Here is a 13,018-nt window from a genome sequence, read left to right as displayed (position 1 = left end):
AGTATTCTGCCAAATCTTTTGTGAAGGATTCGGGGGGTTCGGAAGAAAAAGACAAATAATTTAAAAAAAAACTATAAAAAAGAAAAAAAAATGAAGGCCATTTGAAAAGTTGCTTAGAATTGGCCATTCTATAAAATTTTAAAAGTTATCCAAAAGGTGCGCCACCCCTTTACTCAGCAAAGCGTTTCATTACACCAGTCTGAGTTGAGTTATAATTGTAAGGCTAAAATACACCGGCTGATTTCAGACTTACCGCAGGCAGTAGATTTCGGCAAAGAACCGCGAGTCTCTGCATTTTAAGATGAAATCCGTCGGAGCCTGTTCAATGGAAATGATGGGAGGAGACTACGGCCAGCGATAGGGCTATAAACCAGTGTATTTCAGATGCTAATTTTGGCCCCAGTGTGGCCCTAGTCTAAATAGTGCAAGATGTGTAGACTTTTTTTTTTACCATACCCACAATTGCCCCAGGGAGGCAGTTTTACTTCAGATCCCTTCCACTGGCACTTGTAGTTGTCAAACCCAGAAGAGCAGAAATTGCACCATATTCCCAAAAAATGTGCTTATTTGGCTATTCAACCAAAAAGATTAATGTGATTGGTCATTCACTTGTGTGCCCAAATCTAAACATGGGCCGTTTAAATGGAAAACTGTCCCCCATGTTGGAGCCATAAGACTATGGTATATACAAGGTAGTCAGCACAGCCTCCTGGCTTTTTCTTTCTTGTGGTGCAAGTTATCCAGTGGCCACTTTTCCACGGGTATACACTTAGTAGTACAAGACGAAACAGCACCACCTTCTTTTTAGAAATTAAAACGCCTTTATTGGAACCCTTTAGGGCATTACAGCAACGTTTCGGGTCACACCTGACCCTTTGTCAAGCTTGACAAAGGGTCAGGTGTGACCCGAAACGTTGCTGTAATGCCCTAAAGGGTTCCAATAAAGGCGTTTTAATTTCTAAAAAGAAGGTGGTGCTGTTTCGTCTTGTACTACGGAGCCATAAGACTAAACAGATTTGGAAAGAGATAAGAAAGATTCTGGGAGAATGGCAGGATATTTTGACTCCGCGTGAACAAAGAATACTAATACAGGTATGAGATCCGTTATTCAGAAACCTGTTATGTAGAAAGCTCCAGATAGTTGAAAGGCTGTCTCCCACAGACTCCATTTTATCCAAATAGTCCAAATTTTTAAAAATGATTTCCTTTTTCTCTGTAATAATAAAACAGTCGCTTGTACTTGATCCCAACGAAGATATAATTAATCCTTATTGGAAGCAATACCACCCTGTTTTATCTTTACATCATTTTCTAGTAGATTTAGGTATGATCTAAAGTACGGAAAGATCTGTTGTCTGGAAAACCCCAGGTCCCAAGCATTCTGGATAACAGGTCCCATACCTGTAGTAATAATAGGAAAGAACAGCACAAGAAACTTTCAACCAAAGCAGATTCTATCATTTATCAAAACAGGAATATCAATATATTATCAAAACAAAATGAATAAAGGTTGGATATGTGGAAGTTTAATCACATTTATTTGGGGAGATTAAAGTCACTGCTCAGTTCTTCTCCTGGAATAAGCAAAACCAGAAAGAATCAGAGGCTGGATTATGTTTTGATTCTAGCAGGCATTTATTACATCAAGGGAAACAAAACCAATATGGCGACGTATGTAAATAATTTATTGTGTGCCTGAAATCCCTTGAACATTTCATTCCATGAAAAAATCAGCCTAAATGTCAATCCAAAGGCTATGATAAATTAAATCATTTTTAATCCACGTAGGAACAATTCAATGCTACTGAAATGTGATACCACTTAAAAAGGAAAATAATACTGCATTCATTATCAGTTTCTGTATGTATAGCGGCACATGATATATATATATCTATATTGTGCAGCAGAAGACACGTCCAAGCTGCAAGTACAACGCATATCATTATGAAATCTAACCTGCTTGTAAATCTGCAAATGTGCTTACTGTGATTTAAGCAGAGCACGATATTTATTGACTGTGTAAATACAATGTCGTTTTTGGTTAACTGTAGACGTTGCAGTTTGTGTGGCTGCCGGCACATGAGACTCCATGATGCGTACGGTCTGAGATGATGGGCGAGATTAGGTAACCACCGCAAACAAGAAAATCTGAAGAAGAGGCATAACCTTCAGAGTTGATATATCAGCAAGTACAGCCTGGAGAAGAGAACACAGACTTTGTTAAACTTTATAACGCTTAAAGGAAAACTAAACCCCCCAAACAATGTCAGTCTCTATAAAAAGATATTTCATAAAACCCTCTTCATGTAAATAAACCATTTTCATAATAATATACTTTTCTAGTAGTAGGTGCCATTGGGTAATCATAAATAGAAAACTGCCATTTTAAAAAATAAGGGCCGCCCCCTGGGATCATGTGATTCACTGTGCACACAAACATACCCTACTTGTTAGGTCACATGAACCAATTAACAGACAGAGTTCTGTCTTTTGCTTCCACAATTCTTCCTGTTACAGTTAGAGCTGCAGTATTTCTGGTCAGGTGATCTCTGAGGCAGCACACAGACCATCACAAAATGGTGGCTCAAGGCAAGAGATGTAAAAGAGCAGTTTTTACTTAAATAAATATTCCAGTTTGGTAAGATTCTTTCACTTCTTTTCACTTAATTTGATATAAACTACCTGTTGCTTAAGTATTAATTTTGGGGGTATAGTTTTCCTTTAAAGGAGGAGGAAAGCTACTTAAACAGTTTATTGCCAACAGATTAGCCACAATAGTGCAAGCTATAACACTATATTTATTCTGTAGAATGCTTTACCATACCTGAGTAAAAAGCTCTAGAAGCTCTTACTGTTTGTTTAGGATAGCAGCTGCCATATTCGCTTGCTGTGACATCACTTCCTGCCTGAGTCTCTCCCTGCTCACTCCTAGCTCTAGGCTCAGATTACAGCAGAGAGGAGGGCAAGGGAGGGGAGAGTGGAACAAACTGAGCATGCTCAAGCCCTAGCCCTGGAGGTTTAAGCTGAAAGAAGAAAATCTGATACAGAAGCCCATGAGTACACAATACAAGGAAAGAAATGCTGTGTTTCTTTTGACAGAGGACTCAGAGCAGCATTACTTTAAGTGTTTACTGGTGTATTTATATAGGTCTTTCTGATAAATCTTACTTAATTTCAGCCTTTCCTTCTCCTTTAATGTTTGACTGCATATGGTCGGCATGGGCATTTGTCCCGGTACTCAGCCAGAAGATATAAATGATTGCAATAGCTGTAAAATACTTTCTGATGCATTTACTGGGGTGGAATTACCTCCTGCAATTGCCACTGACAGGAGAAGGGAGAGAAAGCTTGATTTAAATTCTCTTGCATCAAGATATGGGAGCTCAGGCTTTGCTGCAAGTTTAGTCACAATTGCTCTCTCTCCGCTGAACTTCCCGTGTGATATATTACTCTGCACCGCTCAGACGCTGCAATGCAGACTATTGGAGCAGGCACTGCTAGGGAAGTGTACTTATCTTGTCCTTTAGACGCACTTCACATACAGATGGTATCATGGGTGCTTAGAAGGTCTTACATTTCAAGATAGTTCTAAAAATACAAACCCGTTACGAATCCTTTGCCTGCACAGTGAGCAACGTTCTCTTTGCATAGTGAAGAGTTTAGTCTGTGCATTTGTCCTCCTTCTATATTCAACTATTGGATGATCAGATTGTACAGGTATGGGACCTGTTATCCAGAATGCTCGGGGAATGGGGCTTTCCGGATATTGGATCTTTCCATAATTTGGTTCTTCGTACCTTCTAGAAAATCATTTAAACATGAAATAAATCCAATAGGCTGGGTTTGTCTCCAATAAGGAATAATTAGATCTTAGTTTTGATCAAGTACATGGTATTGTTTTAGGGGCAAATTTACTTATGGTTGAATATCGAGGGTTAACTAACCCTCGATATTCGACTGTCGAAGTTACTGTAAATCCTTCGACTTCAAATATCGAAGTCGAAGGATTTACCGCAAATACTTCGATCGAATGATCGAACAAAAAATCGTTCGACCGAACGATTAAATCCTTTGAATCGTTCGTTCAAAAAAAGATTGCAAAGCCTATGGGGACCTTCCCCATAGGCTAACACTGAGTTACGTAGGTTTTAGGTGGCGAACTAGGGGGTTGAAGTTTTTTATTTAAAGAGACAGTAGTTCGACTATCGAATGGTTGAACGTTTTTTAGTTCAAATCATTCGATTTGAAGTCGTAGTCAAAGGTCGAAGTAGCCCATTCGATGGTCGAAGCAGCCAAAAAAAAAAAAAAATCGAAATTCGAAGTTTTTTTTAAATTTATTCCTTCACTCAAGCTAAGTAGATGGGCCCCTTAGTGTTACAGAGAAAAAGGAAATCATTGGATTATTTAGATAAAATAGAGTCTATGAGAGACGGCCTTTCCATAATTCGTAATTTTCTGGAAAATGGGTTTCCGGATTGCGGTTCCCATAACTGTACTTTCTGGTTAAATTAAATTGTGCAATATGGTAGGGAAGTGCAATGAGAGCCTCAATTATTAGCCGGCTTTGCACCAGCACAGTAACTCACAGCAACCAATCAAACACCTATGTTGTTGCATTAAGACAGGGGTGTCCAAACTGCGGCCCGAGGGCCAAATGCGGCCCAGGATGCATATGAATGCGGCCCAGTTTGGTTCCCGAGGAAACGTCATGTCGCAAAGGATATAGGAGGAGGGGGGACTCTGCCCATTGTCCAGTTAGTAATAATAATAAGTCTATTTAATATCGAGGTGTCCCATATTACAGTGTATAGCTCCATCTGGTTATCCAACTGGCATTGTATTTCTTTTCTGTGTATTTCCTTTACTTTTACAAATCAAACGTGTTTGTGTATATCATGTGTGGCCCCAGACAAATTTTTCTTTTTCCAATGTGGCCCTGCGAGCCAAAAGTTTGGACACCCCTGCATTAAGATTACTGTAGGAAACAGATTGGATCCTGTGGGTTACACCATTGAGACATAAACATGCAGCAACATTAGTAATCAGAGCCCTCAAGTCTACCCATTCGTTTACCAACACATCGAAATAAACTCTGACAGATCCCTACAGTATTAGCTGATTTACATTAACAAGCACCACATGCTGTTTACTAAGTCCATTCTCACTATATATATATATATATATATATATATATATATATATATATATATATATATATATATATATATATATATATATATATATATATATATATATATATATATATATATATATATATATATATATATAAATGTAGCAGATAGCGGCACTCACAGGATTTGCGACAAGTTCCAGTTTGAAAAAATCTTTATTTGAAGCTCAACGTTTCGATCCCCCACAGGGATCTTCGTCAGGAGGGAAGATCCCTGTGGGGGATCGAAACGTTGAGCTTCAAATAAAGATTTTTTCAAACTGGAACTTGTCGCAAATCCTGTGAGTGCCGCTATCTGCTACATTTGAATTTATTACACATCGGCAGGCACCCAGGTCTTCAACTCTGGAAACGGTGTGCACCTTGGGACAGTGTATATATATATATATATATATATATATATATATATATATTTATTTATTTTTGCTTTAAATAAAATAAACAATAGGCATATTTACAATTAATTATTTGAAGTCCAAACTGGTATAAATCATGAGAATTTCTGCACACTTTTGCATTAGTTGAATTGGGAGGTAAGGGTTTCAATTACTTTAGCTGGCAATTGATCAGGAACTATTTCAATCTCAAGTAAGTGTAACTGATCCTTACTTCAGCTGCAGCCAGTGATGTCACCTCCATCAGGTTCACGGCTCGAAAAGCAAACACGGCAGCTGCCAGGACTGAAAAAGAATGCAGAATATTTAAACTGCTGACCTACTAATTATCTTAAAGAATAATGTACTGTGAGCTTATCGGATCTCCTATGCTCTTTGTTTATTTACCAGCTATACCATTGGGGATCAAGCCCACTATTCTGTAAACAGGGTTCTCATCTACATTCCACAGCCGCAACTTTTTTTTTTTAATGTTTTTAAAATTAAAGATCAGCGCCACAGGCTATGGAAATAAAACAAACAACAGAACCTAGTGCAATATTGTTAATATTCAGTGCAATCACCAAAGTGTTACGACACTAATCTGTGTGTGTCTTGAACCATAGAAAGTCTATGCACAGATTTTTCGTGTGTGTTATTGTGATTTCTACAAGCTATCTTCAAAATAAAATTATAATTAAGTCAATTTTTAGTGCACCTTATTTTAATTAATTTTACCTTTTGAAGCAACCACTAAAAGCACTTTGTTTGACTTAATTATAATTTTATTTTGGAGATAGCACCTTGTAGATGCAATCTCCAAAATATATATATAAGCCAGCAGAGAAAATCTGATCTTCCGGCTTCCACTGCCTGAATGTATGTGTCCCGACCGGCTTGGGATCAACCAGTCAACATACAAAACAGAGCGAATTCTGAAACAGAGTGTTGTGGATATACAAAAATTGTTTGTGACCATAAAGTAAACTTTATGGTCACAAACATGTATAGAAAGGAGTCAGCAAAGCCTATGAAGAGATGTACTCCAACCCTACTGTGAAAGCATGGAGGTGGATCTCTGCTGAGTCTTTGAATGCAGCATATCATAGAAAATATTGGATGAAAATTTCCATTCATCTGCCCGGAAGCTGTGGACTGGTACATGGACTTTTAAAAATGACAATGATCGCAAACCGAGGCCAAGTCAACCCCTCAATGGCTGCAGCAGAAAAAAGTGAAGTTTCTGGAGTGGCCATCGCAGTCTCCTGATCTCAACGTCATGGAGACACTTTTGGGAAATTTCAAACTTGCAGTTCCTGCTGGACCACCAAAGAAGTTACACAACCTGATGGCTTTGGTCAAAAAGAATGGGCAGCTTTACTACATGAACAAACACAGCGATTCATTCACAACTATCATAAAAGACTGTGAGCCAGGAGGGCAATACACAATATCAATTAAGGGTATGCAAATTTTTCAAAAGGTCTATTTTATTTATTTTATTCTTTGATGAATAGTTTCATTTGAATCACATTAAAATGTAAAAAAAAAAAGTGTTTTATCTGGTCACTCATGTTTTCTTAAAAATAGTCCACGTCTTCCAAATTCTGCCGGGGTACAACTGTATATAGGATCATCTACTTCTTTGTCAATTGTACTTTTAAACTGCTCAGCAATATCTTAAACATTGGCTAAAGTAGATGGAGGGGTGGGGAATGGAGAGATCGATTAAAAGAAGAAATCATTTTTGAAGGTTTTTACAGAGCGAATTAATGGGTCCATACAGAAAAGACGGAGTTCAGTGATAGCAAGCAGGGTGAAGGAATTGGTAACAAATAGGATAACAATGTGAATTGCCTCACGAGAAAACTTCGGGCGAATTCAGAAAACCAAAGCAATTCATATGCCATCCCGCCGGCGATTCACATTCTTGCTGGAGGGAAGGCATTTTGGGGAGATTAGTCGCCCGAAGAAGAGGAGATTTGTCACTGGTGACTAATCTCCCCCGAATCTTTATGTGTGCCACCACCCTTAACTGGAAGAGTGCTATAAAAACTTCATGGGTGGAGTGATTAGGTGAAGGAAGTAGAGAAACTGTAATTCTCATACCATTCAGACTTGCTGGAGGATGTGGCAAGAAATGTTTTAAGATGGATTACAGTGCAAAGAGAAGGAAGAGTGAAAAAAAAAAACATGCTGAAGGATGTGAACAGTGTTGGACTGGCCCACCGGGAAACCAGGAAAACTCCCGGTGGGCCCAGATGTCAGTGGGCCTTCCTGCTTCTAAACATTTGGGCTATTTCATGACCATTCCCTATTTCTATGAGAACAAAGACGAAATAGATGGAATAATAGATTATATCATGTAAAGAAAAGAGACTTGGAGAAAAGAGGCTGAGCGAGGAGAGGAATTATAACAGTAGTGAGAGTGGGCCCATGGTCTAAGGTTTTTGGGTGGTGTTCCAGTCCGACACTGGATGTGAAAGTTACAAATCTATAGGTTCAGAAAAGACTGTTTTTGTTGTTTTCTAGCTCCTCAGCAACTTGCCGTTGCCTTATCTATCTGCCTTGTTTAACAGATATTTTCTTGATATGTCTGCACTGCAAGTGTGGTTTGGAAATGGCCATAAAGTAAAATATATGAAAAAAAAATTGGCTTACAGAAAATCAGTGAGGTCAACAAAACAAGTGAAAATTGGTATCCCCTACCCCCTCCCACACAAACAATGGCATATATTGGACCATATCTTGCCATTCCAAAGGGTACTACTAAATGCTACAGCACATTACACAGACTATCCTCTTATTCAGGATGAAAATTGAAAAAGCAATGATCCCTCTCTAACTACATATGTGTCTATCTATCTAACCAATGAGATGGCACCACTCTATAGAATCATAGATCTACTCAACAGCACATTGTGGGCAAACACAAAACATGTGCCACAGCTTTAGTATGTAAAATAACAGAAAACAGCTTCAATACATAGAGAATGATATAGCGTTCATTAGCACAGGCTAGCTCAATGTGAGTGAAGCAACAATCTTGAAAGGCTGTGCCAAAAAAGATGCAAATTCATTCCATGGATATCCAGGATTCCAACGGATATGCCTTTCCAGTTCAAACGTTTACAATTTCAGGAGTGTCTTGGCTTTGCAATGCCTACCTTCAAAGCTCAAGGGCAGTCTTCTAAGGTTGCCATCATAGACCTAGAGACTACTTGCCTTTCCAATGGTCAACTTTTTGTGGCATGTTTAAAAAAAGGTAAAAGTGTTTTTAATTTGTATATATTTTCTTCTTTTTTAGAAAACTAAAAATATTGTTTAGCAATCTGCATAACACTAAAAAAAGTTTTGCAATACAGAATGCTTTTTAGTAACTATTACTTTAAAGCCAGATGTTGATAGATACCAAGATAGATAGGTATTAAACTAATCCAGTCCCGGGTTTATTTCACATTAGGATTTAAGTGCTGCTATTAGGGTCAGTGGTGTGTCAGCACATTATGATGCTATTAGTATAACTTCTGTCTAGATAAGTTCTTCTATGTAAAGTGTATTAAAAAATGGATTCTTAACATCCAAAAATTGTTTGGTGAGTTTGAAAATGTCCCCAGATTTCCCTATACTAGGTATATAAAATGCAGGTGTGATGCCTGCAATTTAGGAATTGATGAACAACAATAAGGGGGTTATTTATTAAAGTCTGAAATTCAAGAAAAAAAATCCACTTTTTTTTTACTATAAAATCCTAATTTTTAGTGGAAAACAAAAATAGAATTTTTCACGATCAACCTACTGAGGTTGTATATAAGTAAATGGGAGAGATCCCTATCCTATTTGGAAGTTTCTGCGGTCTGCACTAGAATTATCCAGAAAATCTGACTATTTTCAAACTAAAATCTGAAAAATTAGAGCTTTTCGGGAAAAAGCCCGAAAAAAATAGAGCAATTCCGGAAAAAACTCAGAACGGGAACATAAAATTTGGATTTTCACTCGATTTTTTTCATGTTTGTCCCAGATCCAATTAAATCATGTTTTTTTTAATAACAAATAAGGTCTAATCATGAATTCCAGTTTGGTTGGACTTTTTTTTTATTAAAATAATCAGAAAAATTTGGATTTTGATAAATAATGCCCCCCATGTAACTCTCATAAGGAGGCTTCTGTAGCACTAACTGGAGCCAGCTAGTGAAACAGAGCCTTTAAGATGCAACCATCTGGAAAATGACTTAAGCTTGGCCCCTTGGTAACATGACATGCATGAGTCAGACTGTGGAGCAGAACAATTATAGATGAATGAAATATGTTCCGTGGGCAGATACGTGAGATTGTGTTTCAAAGTGTATAGAACATACAGTCTGTGTCCTATATGGTTTATATCAACTATAGGCATAAACAATTATGTAAATAAAATCTAAACACTTTAAAATGCACTGTATCATTATTGTCAGACTCCAGTGTGACTTTCAAATTCATTTGTTTCATTTTTCGTAAAAGTCAATGACAACCAAGAAAACTTGGCCAACCATATGTAGGGTAAATCTGTTTGACCTGTATAGTTTCTCATGGTTGAATAGTTTACCACCATTTGTCTTCGTTCCTTTTATTGTTCGCTATGCACACAAAGTGCGAATATGTATTATTTCTTACCTGCGAGTATTTCTAATGAATCATACCCAAGGATTCTGTCCCAGAGAAGGAGAAGCTGGTCAGTAGCCAAATAGCCAGAAAAGGCTCGGACCATCCACTTGAATGAAATGCGCAGCCTGAAATTCATTAATAATTTCATAACAACAATGAGAAGTTGTTTCTATGGCGTGGTCCGCAAATCTAGGTGTATCCTGATAATGGACACATCATGTAACACATTGATACAGAGTGAAGTGTGTGGATTATGAGAACATATAGACACCTGGGGGCAGATTCCCTAAAGGGCGAAGTGACTAACATTAGAGAAAATTCGCAAGCGTCACGTCACTTCGGAACTTCACAGATTTCCTTACGGGCACAGGCGTCACTTCGCTAGAGAAGGAGATAGACGCTAGCATTGCTTCGCACTCTAACGCCAGGCGAATTTTCACCAGACTTGCCTTCACCAGCTCAGACCAGGCAATGGAGTGCATAGAACTTCCTTAATTTTTAGTGCAAAATTTGTGATAGCCTGCAAAAGTCCGTAAAAATGTTTTTCGGTAACCGGGTTCCCCCCTCCATTTTCAAACATATGGCACATTATAACAACTCTATTTTCTTTAAGGTTCCCTGGACTTGTGTAATGTAATGTATTTGCTGCAACATATACGTCCATTGTCACTTCATTTCTCGCCATATGCAAATTAGGCAACACTAGCCCATCTTCACTTTGATTGCCGAAGTAACTCTATCGTAAATTTGCCAGCGTTCAGCAACCTGGACGCAACTTCGCACTTTAGTGAATTGGCGTTGTTGTAGCGAATTTACCCATTGTCGAAGTGTTGTGATGGCTGCAAAGTCGTCGCTGGCGCATTTTCGCCGCTTAGGGAATTTGCCCCTTGGGTTGTTCATATCTCTTTTAGGAGACACCTAAAAGCGGTGACAGTGTGTATGCTAACAAATGCCACAAAAATCAGTCTGATGGGTGAGAATAGCAATTATATATAGGCATGCAGGTTTATTATGCCATACACGCATTTTTACTTGCAGAATCTGGAAAAATGTTTGGTTCAGCAGAGAATTTGGATTTATTTATGGCCATTTCGATATTCTATCTCCAGAACTGCCGAACGTCAGGGAAATGTGTAAATCTATACTCTTCTACATGTTCAGAAGCATCTCCCAAACTGCTTTGGTGCTTGCTGACAACAACATACAGTACAAAACATGAACAAAGCATTATAAAATATGCAACTTTGCAACATGTTTCTGATTTATAGTTGGTGGAAACATAATAGATTTTTAGGGATAGCAACACTGGGAGTCATTTATAAAAAGTGGGCAAATTTGTAAATGAACCCCACTGTGTTAAATGGAAATATATATAACAATAAGAACGTTGAAATAAAGGACAGAGTGTCTTGATTTCAACACTGCACTACTTTGTCAAACTTTTAATATCTCATAATTACCTCCTCGTTTAACTTGTTCTTTAAATAGATCTATGACTATATGAATTAAATTTCTAGTCTTGTTCAGAAATGAAAAATACACATCGAATACAAATCAAATACAAACAGATAACAACTTACGGTTGTGCACCAATTTCACGAAGGTGATAAAAAAGTTGGGGCAGGTGAGTCTGGAGAAGAGTCTCAAATAGTAGACACAGTGACAATATGCCCTACAAAACAGACATGGGTATTTTGGCAAAGCAACATACAGTATGAACTGTATATATAATATGTACATAATACACAAAAGCCATGAATAGCTTGTAAATGATATCCTTATAAACGGTGAGTTCTGATGTCATCCGTTATAAACGGTGAGTTCTGATGTCATTTCTGTCACATGACTCACTGAAACTTGTGTATTATAATAAATATAGTACCCTCTCTTGTAAATTATAAGGATATTAGAAGTTACCTCGGAGTTCCATGACCTGTATAAAAACACTCGGCCTTCCACCTCGTGTTTTTATATGGTCATAAAACTCCTCGGTTACTTATAATATCCTTATATTTTACAAGAGGGGGTACTTTATTCACTATATAAATAATTTAAAGCTGTACAAAGTCGAGAGGCCCAGTAGCACTAATGACAACTGCAGCAATCTACAGTGGAGAATTTTGGGGCTATTTATACAATATCATTATTGAGCCTATAAAATAGGGATGCACCGAATCCACTATTTTGGATTCGGCTGAAACCACGAAACCTTCACGAAAGATTCGGCCGAATACCGAACCCAATCCTAATTTACATATGCAAATTAGGACAAGGACGGGGAAAACATTGTTTACCTCCTTGTTTTGTGACAAAAAGTCATGAGATTTCCCTCCCCGCCCCTAATTTACATATGCAAATTAGGATTCGGTTAGGCCAAGCAGAAGGATTCGGCCGAATCCGAATCCTGCTGAAAAAGGCCGAATCCTGGATTCGGTGCATCCCTACTATAAAATGCATCAATAGGGATCATTTACATTGACTACCACAGTTATATTTGTGCTAATTTCCCTGGAGTCCATTTTATGTAAAATCCCATTCATTAATATATTTGCATCAAATTAAGCTATAGTATTTGCACCTCCTTATAGTTAAAAGGATGATTTCTTATTTCTAAATAACACTGTTTACACTGCAAATAATTCACTCTACAGTATAAAATTTCAACTGTAAGTGTATTTTTTTAGTTGTAATATTGGTGTGTAGGTGCATCTCAGGTCATTTTGCCTGGTCATGTGCTTTCAGAAAGAGCCAGCACTTTAGGATGGAACTGCTTTCTGGCAGGCTGTTGTTTCTCCTACTCAATTCAATA

General features: G+C 37.8%; 1 protein-coding gene across 1 annotated transcript in view; it reads right to left on the bottom strand.

The window, feature by feature from the left end:
• Nucleotides 1-1,515: 1,515 nt before the first annotated feature.
• The window catches only part of tbc1d19.L (TBC1 domain family member 19 L homeolog), a gene marked incomplete at its 5' end in the record, with an annotated part of 52,837 nt that continues 41,334 nt past the window's right edge, over nt 1,516-13,018 (bottom strand). The window contains 4 exon segments of the mRNA NM_001095777.1: nt 1,516-2,196; nt 5,801-5,871; nt 10,219-10,334; nt 11,790-11,881. Coding sequence (NP_001089246.1) covers nt 2,122-2,196; nt 5,801-5,871; nt 10,219-10,334; nt 11,790-11,881 — 354 coding nt within the window. The 3' untranslated portion in view covers nt 1,516-2,121.

Source organism: Xenopus laevis, chromosome 1L, assembly GCF_017654675.1.
Source record: "Xenopus laevis strain J_2021 chromosome 1L, Xenopus_laevis_v10.1, whole genome shotgun sequence".
Classification (NCBI taxonomy): Eukaryota; Metazoa; Chordata; class Amphibia; order Anura; family Pipidae; genus Xenopus; species Xenopus laevis.
This window is presented reverse-complemented; position numbering and strand designations above follow the sequence as displayed.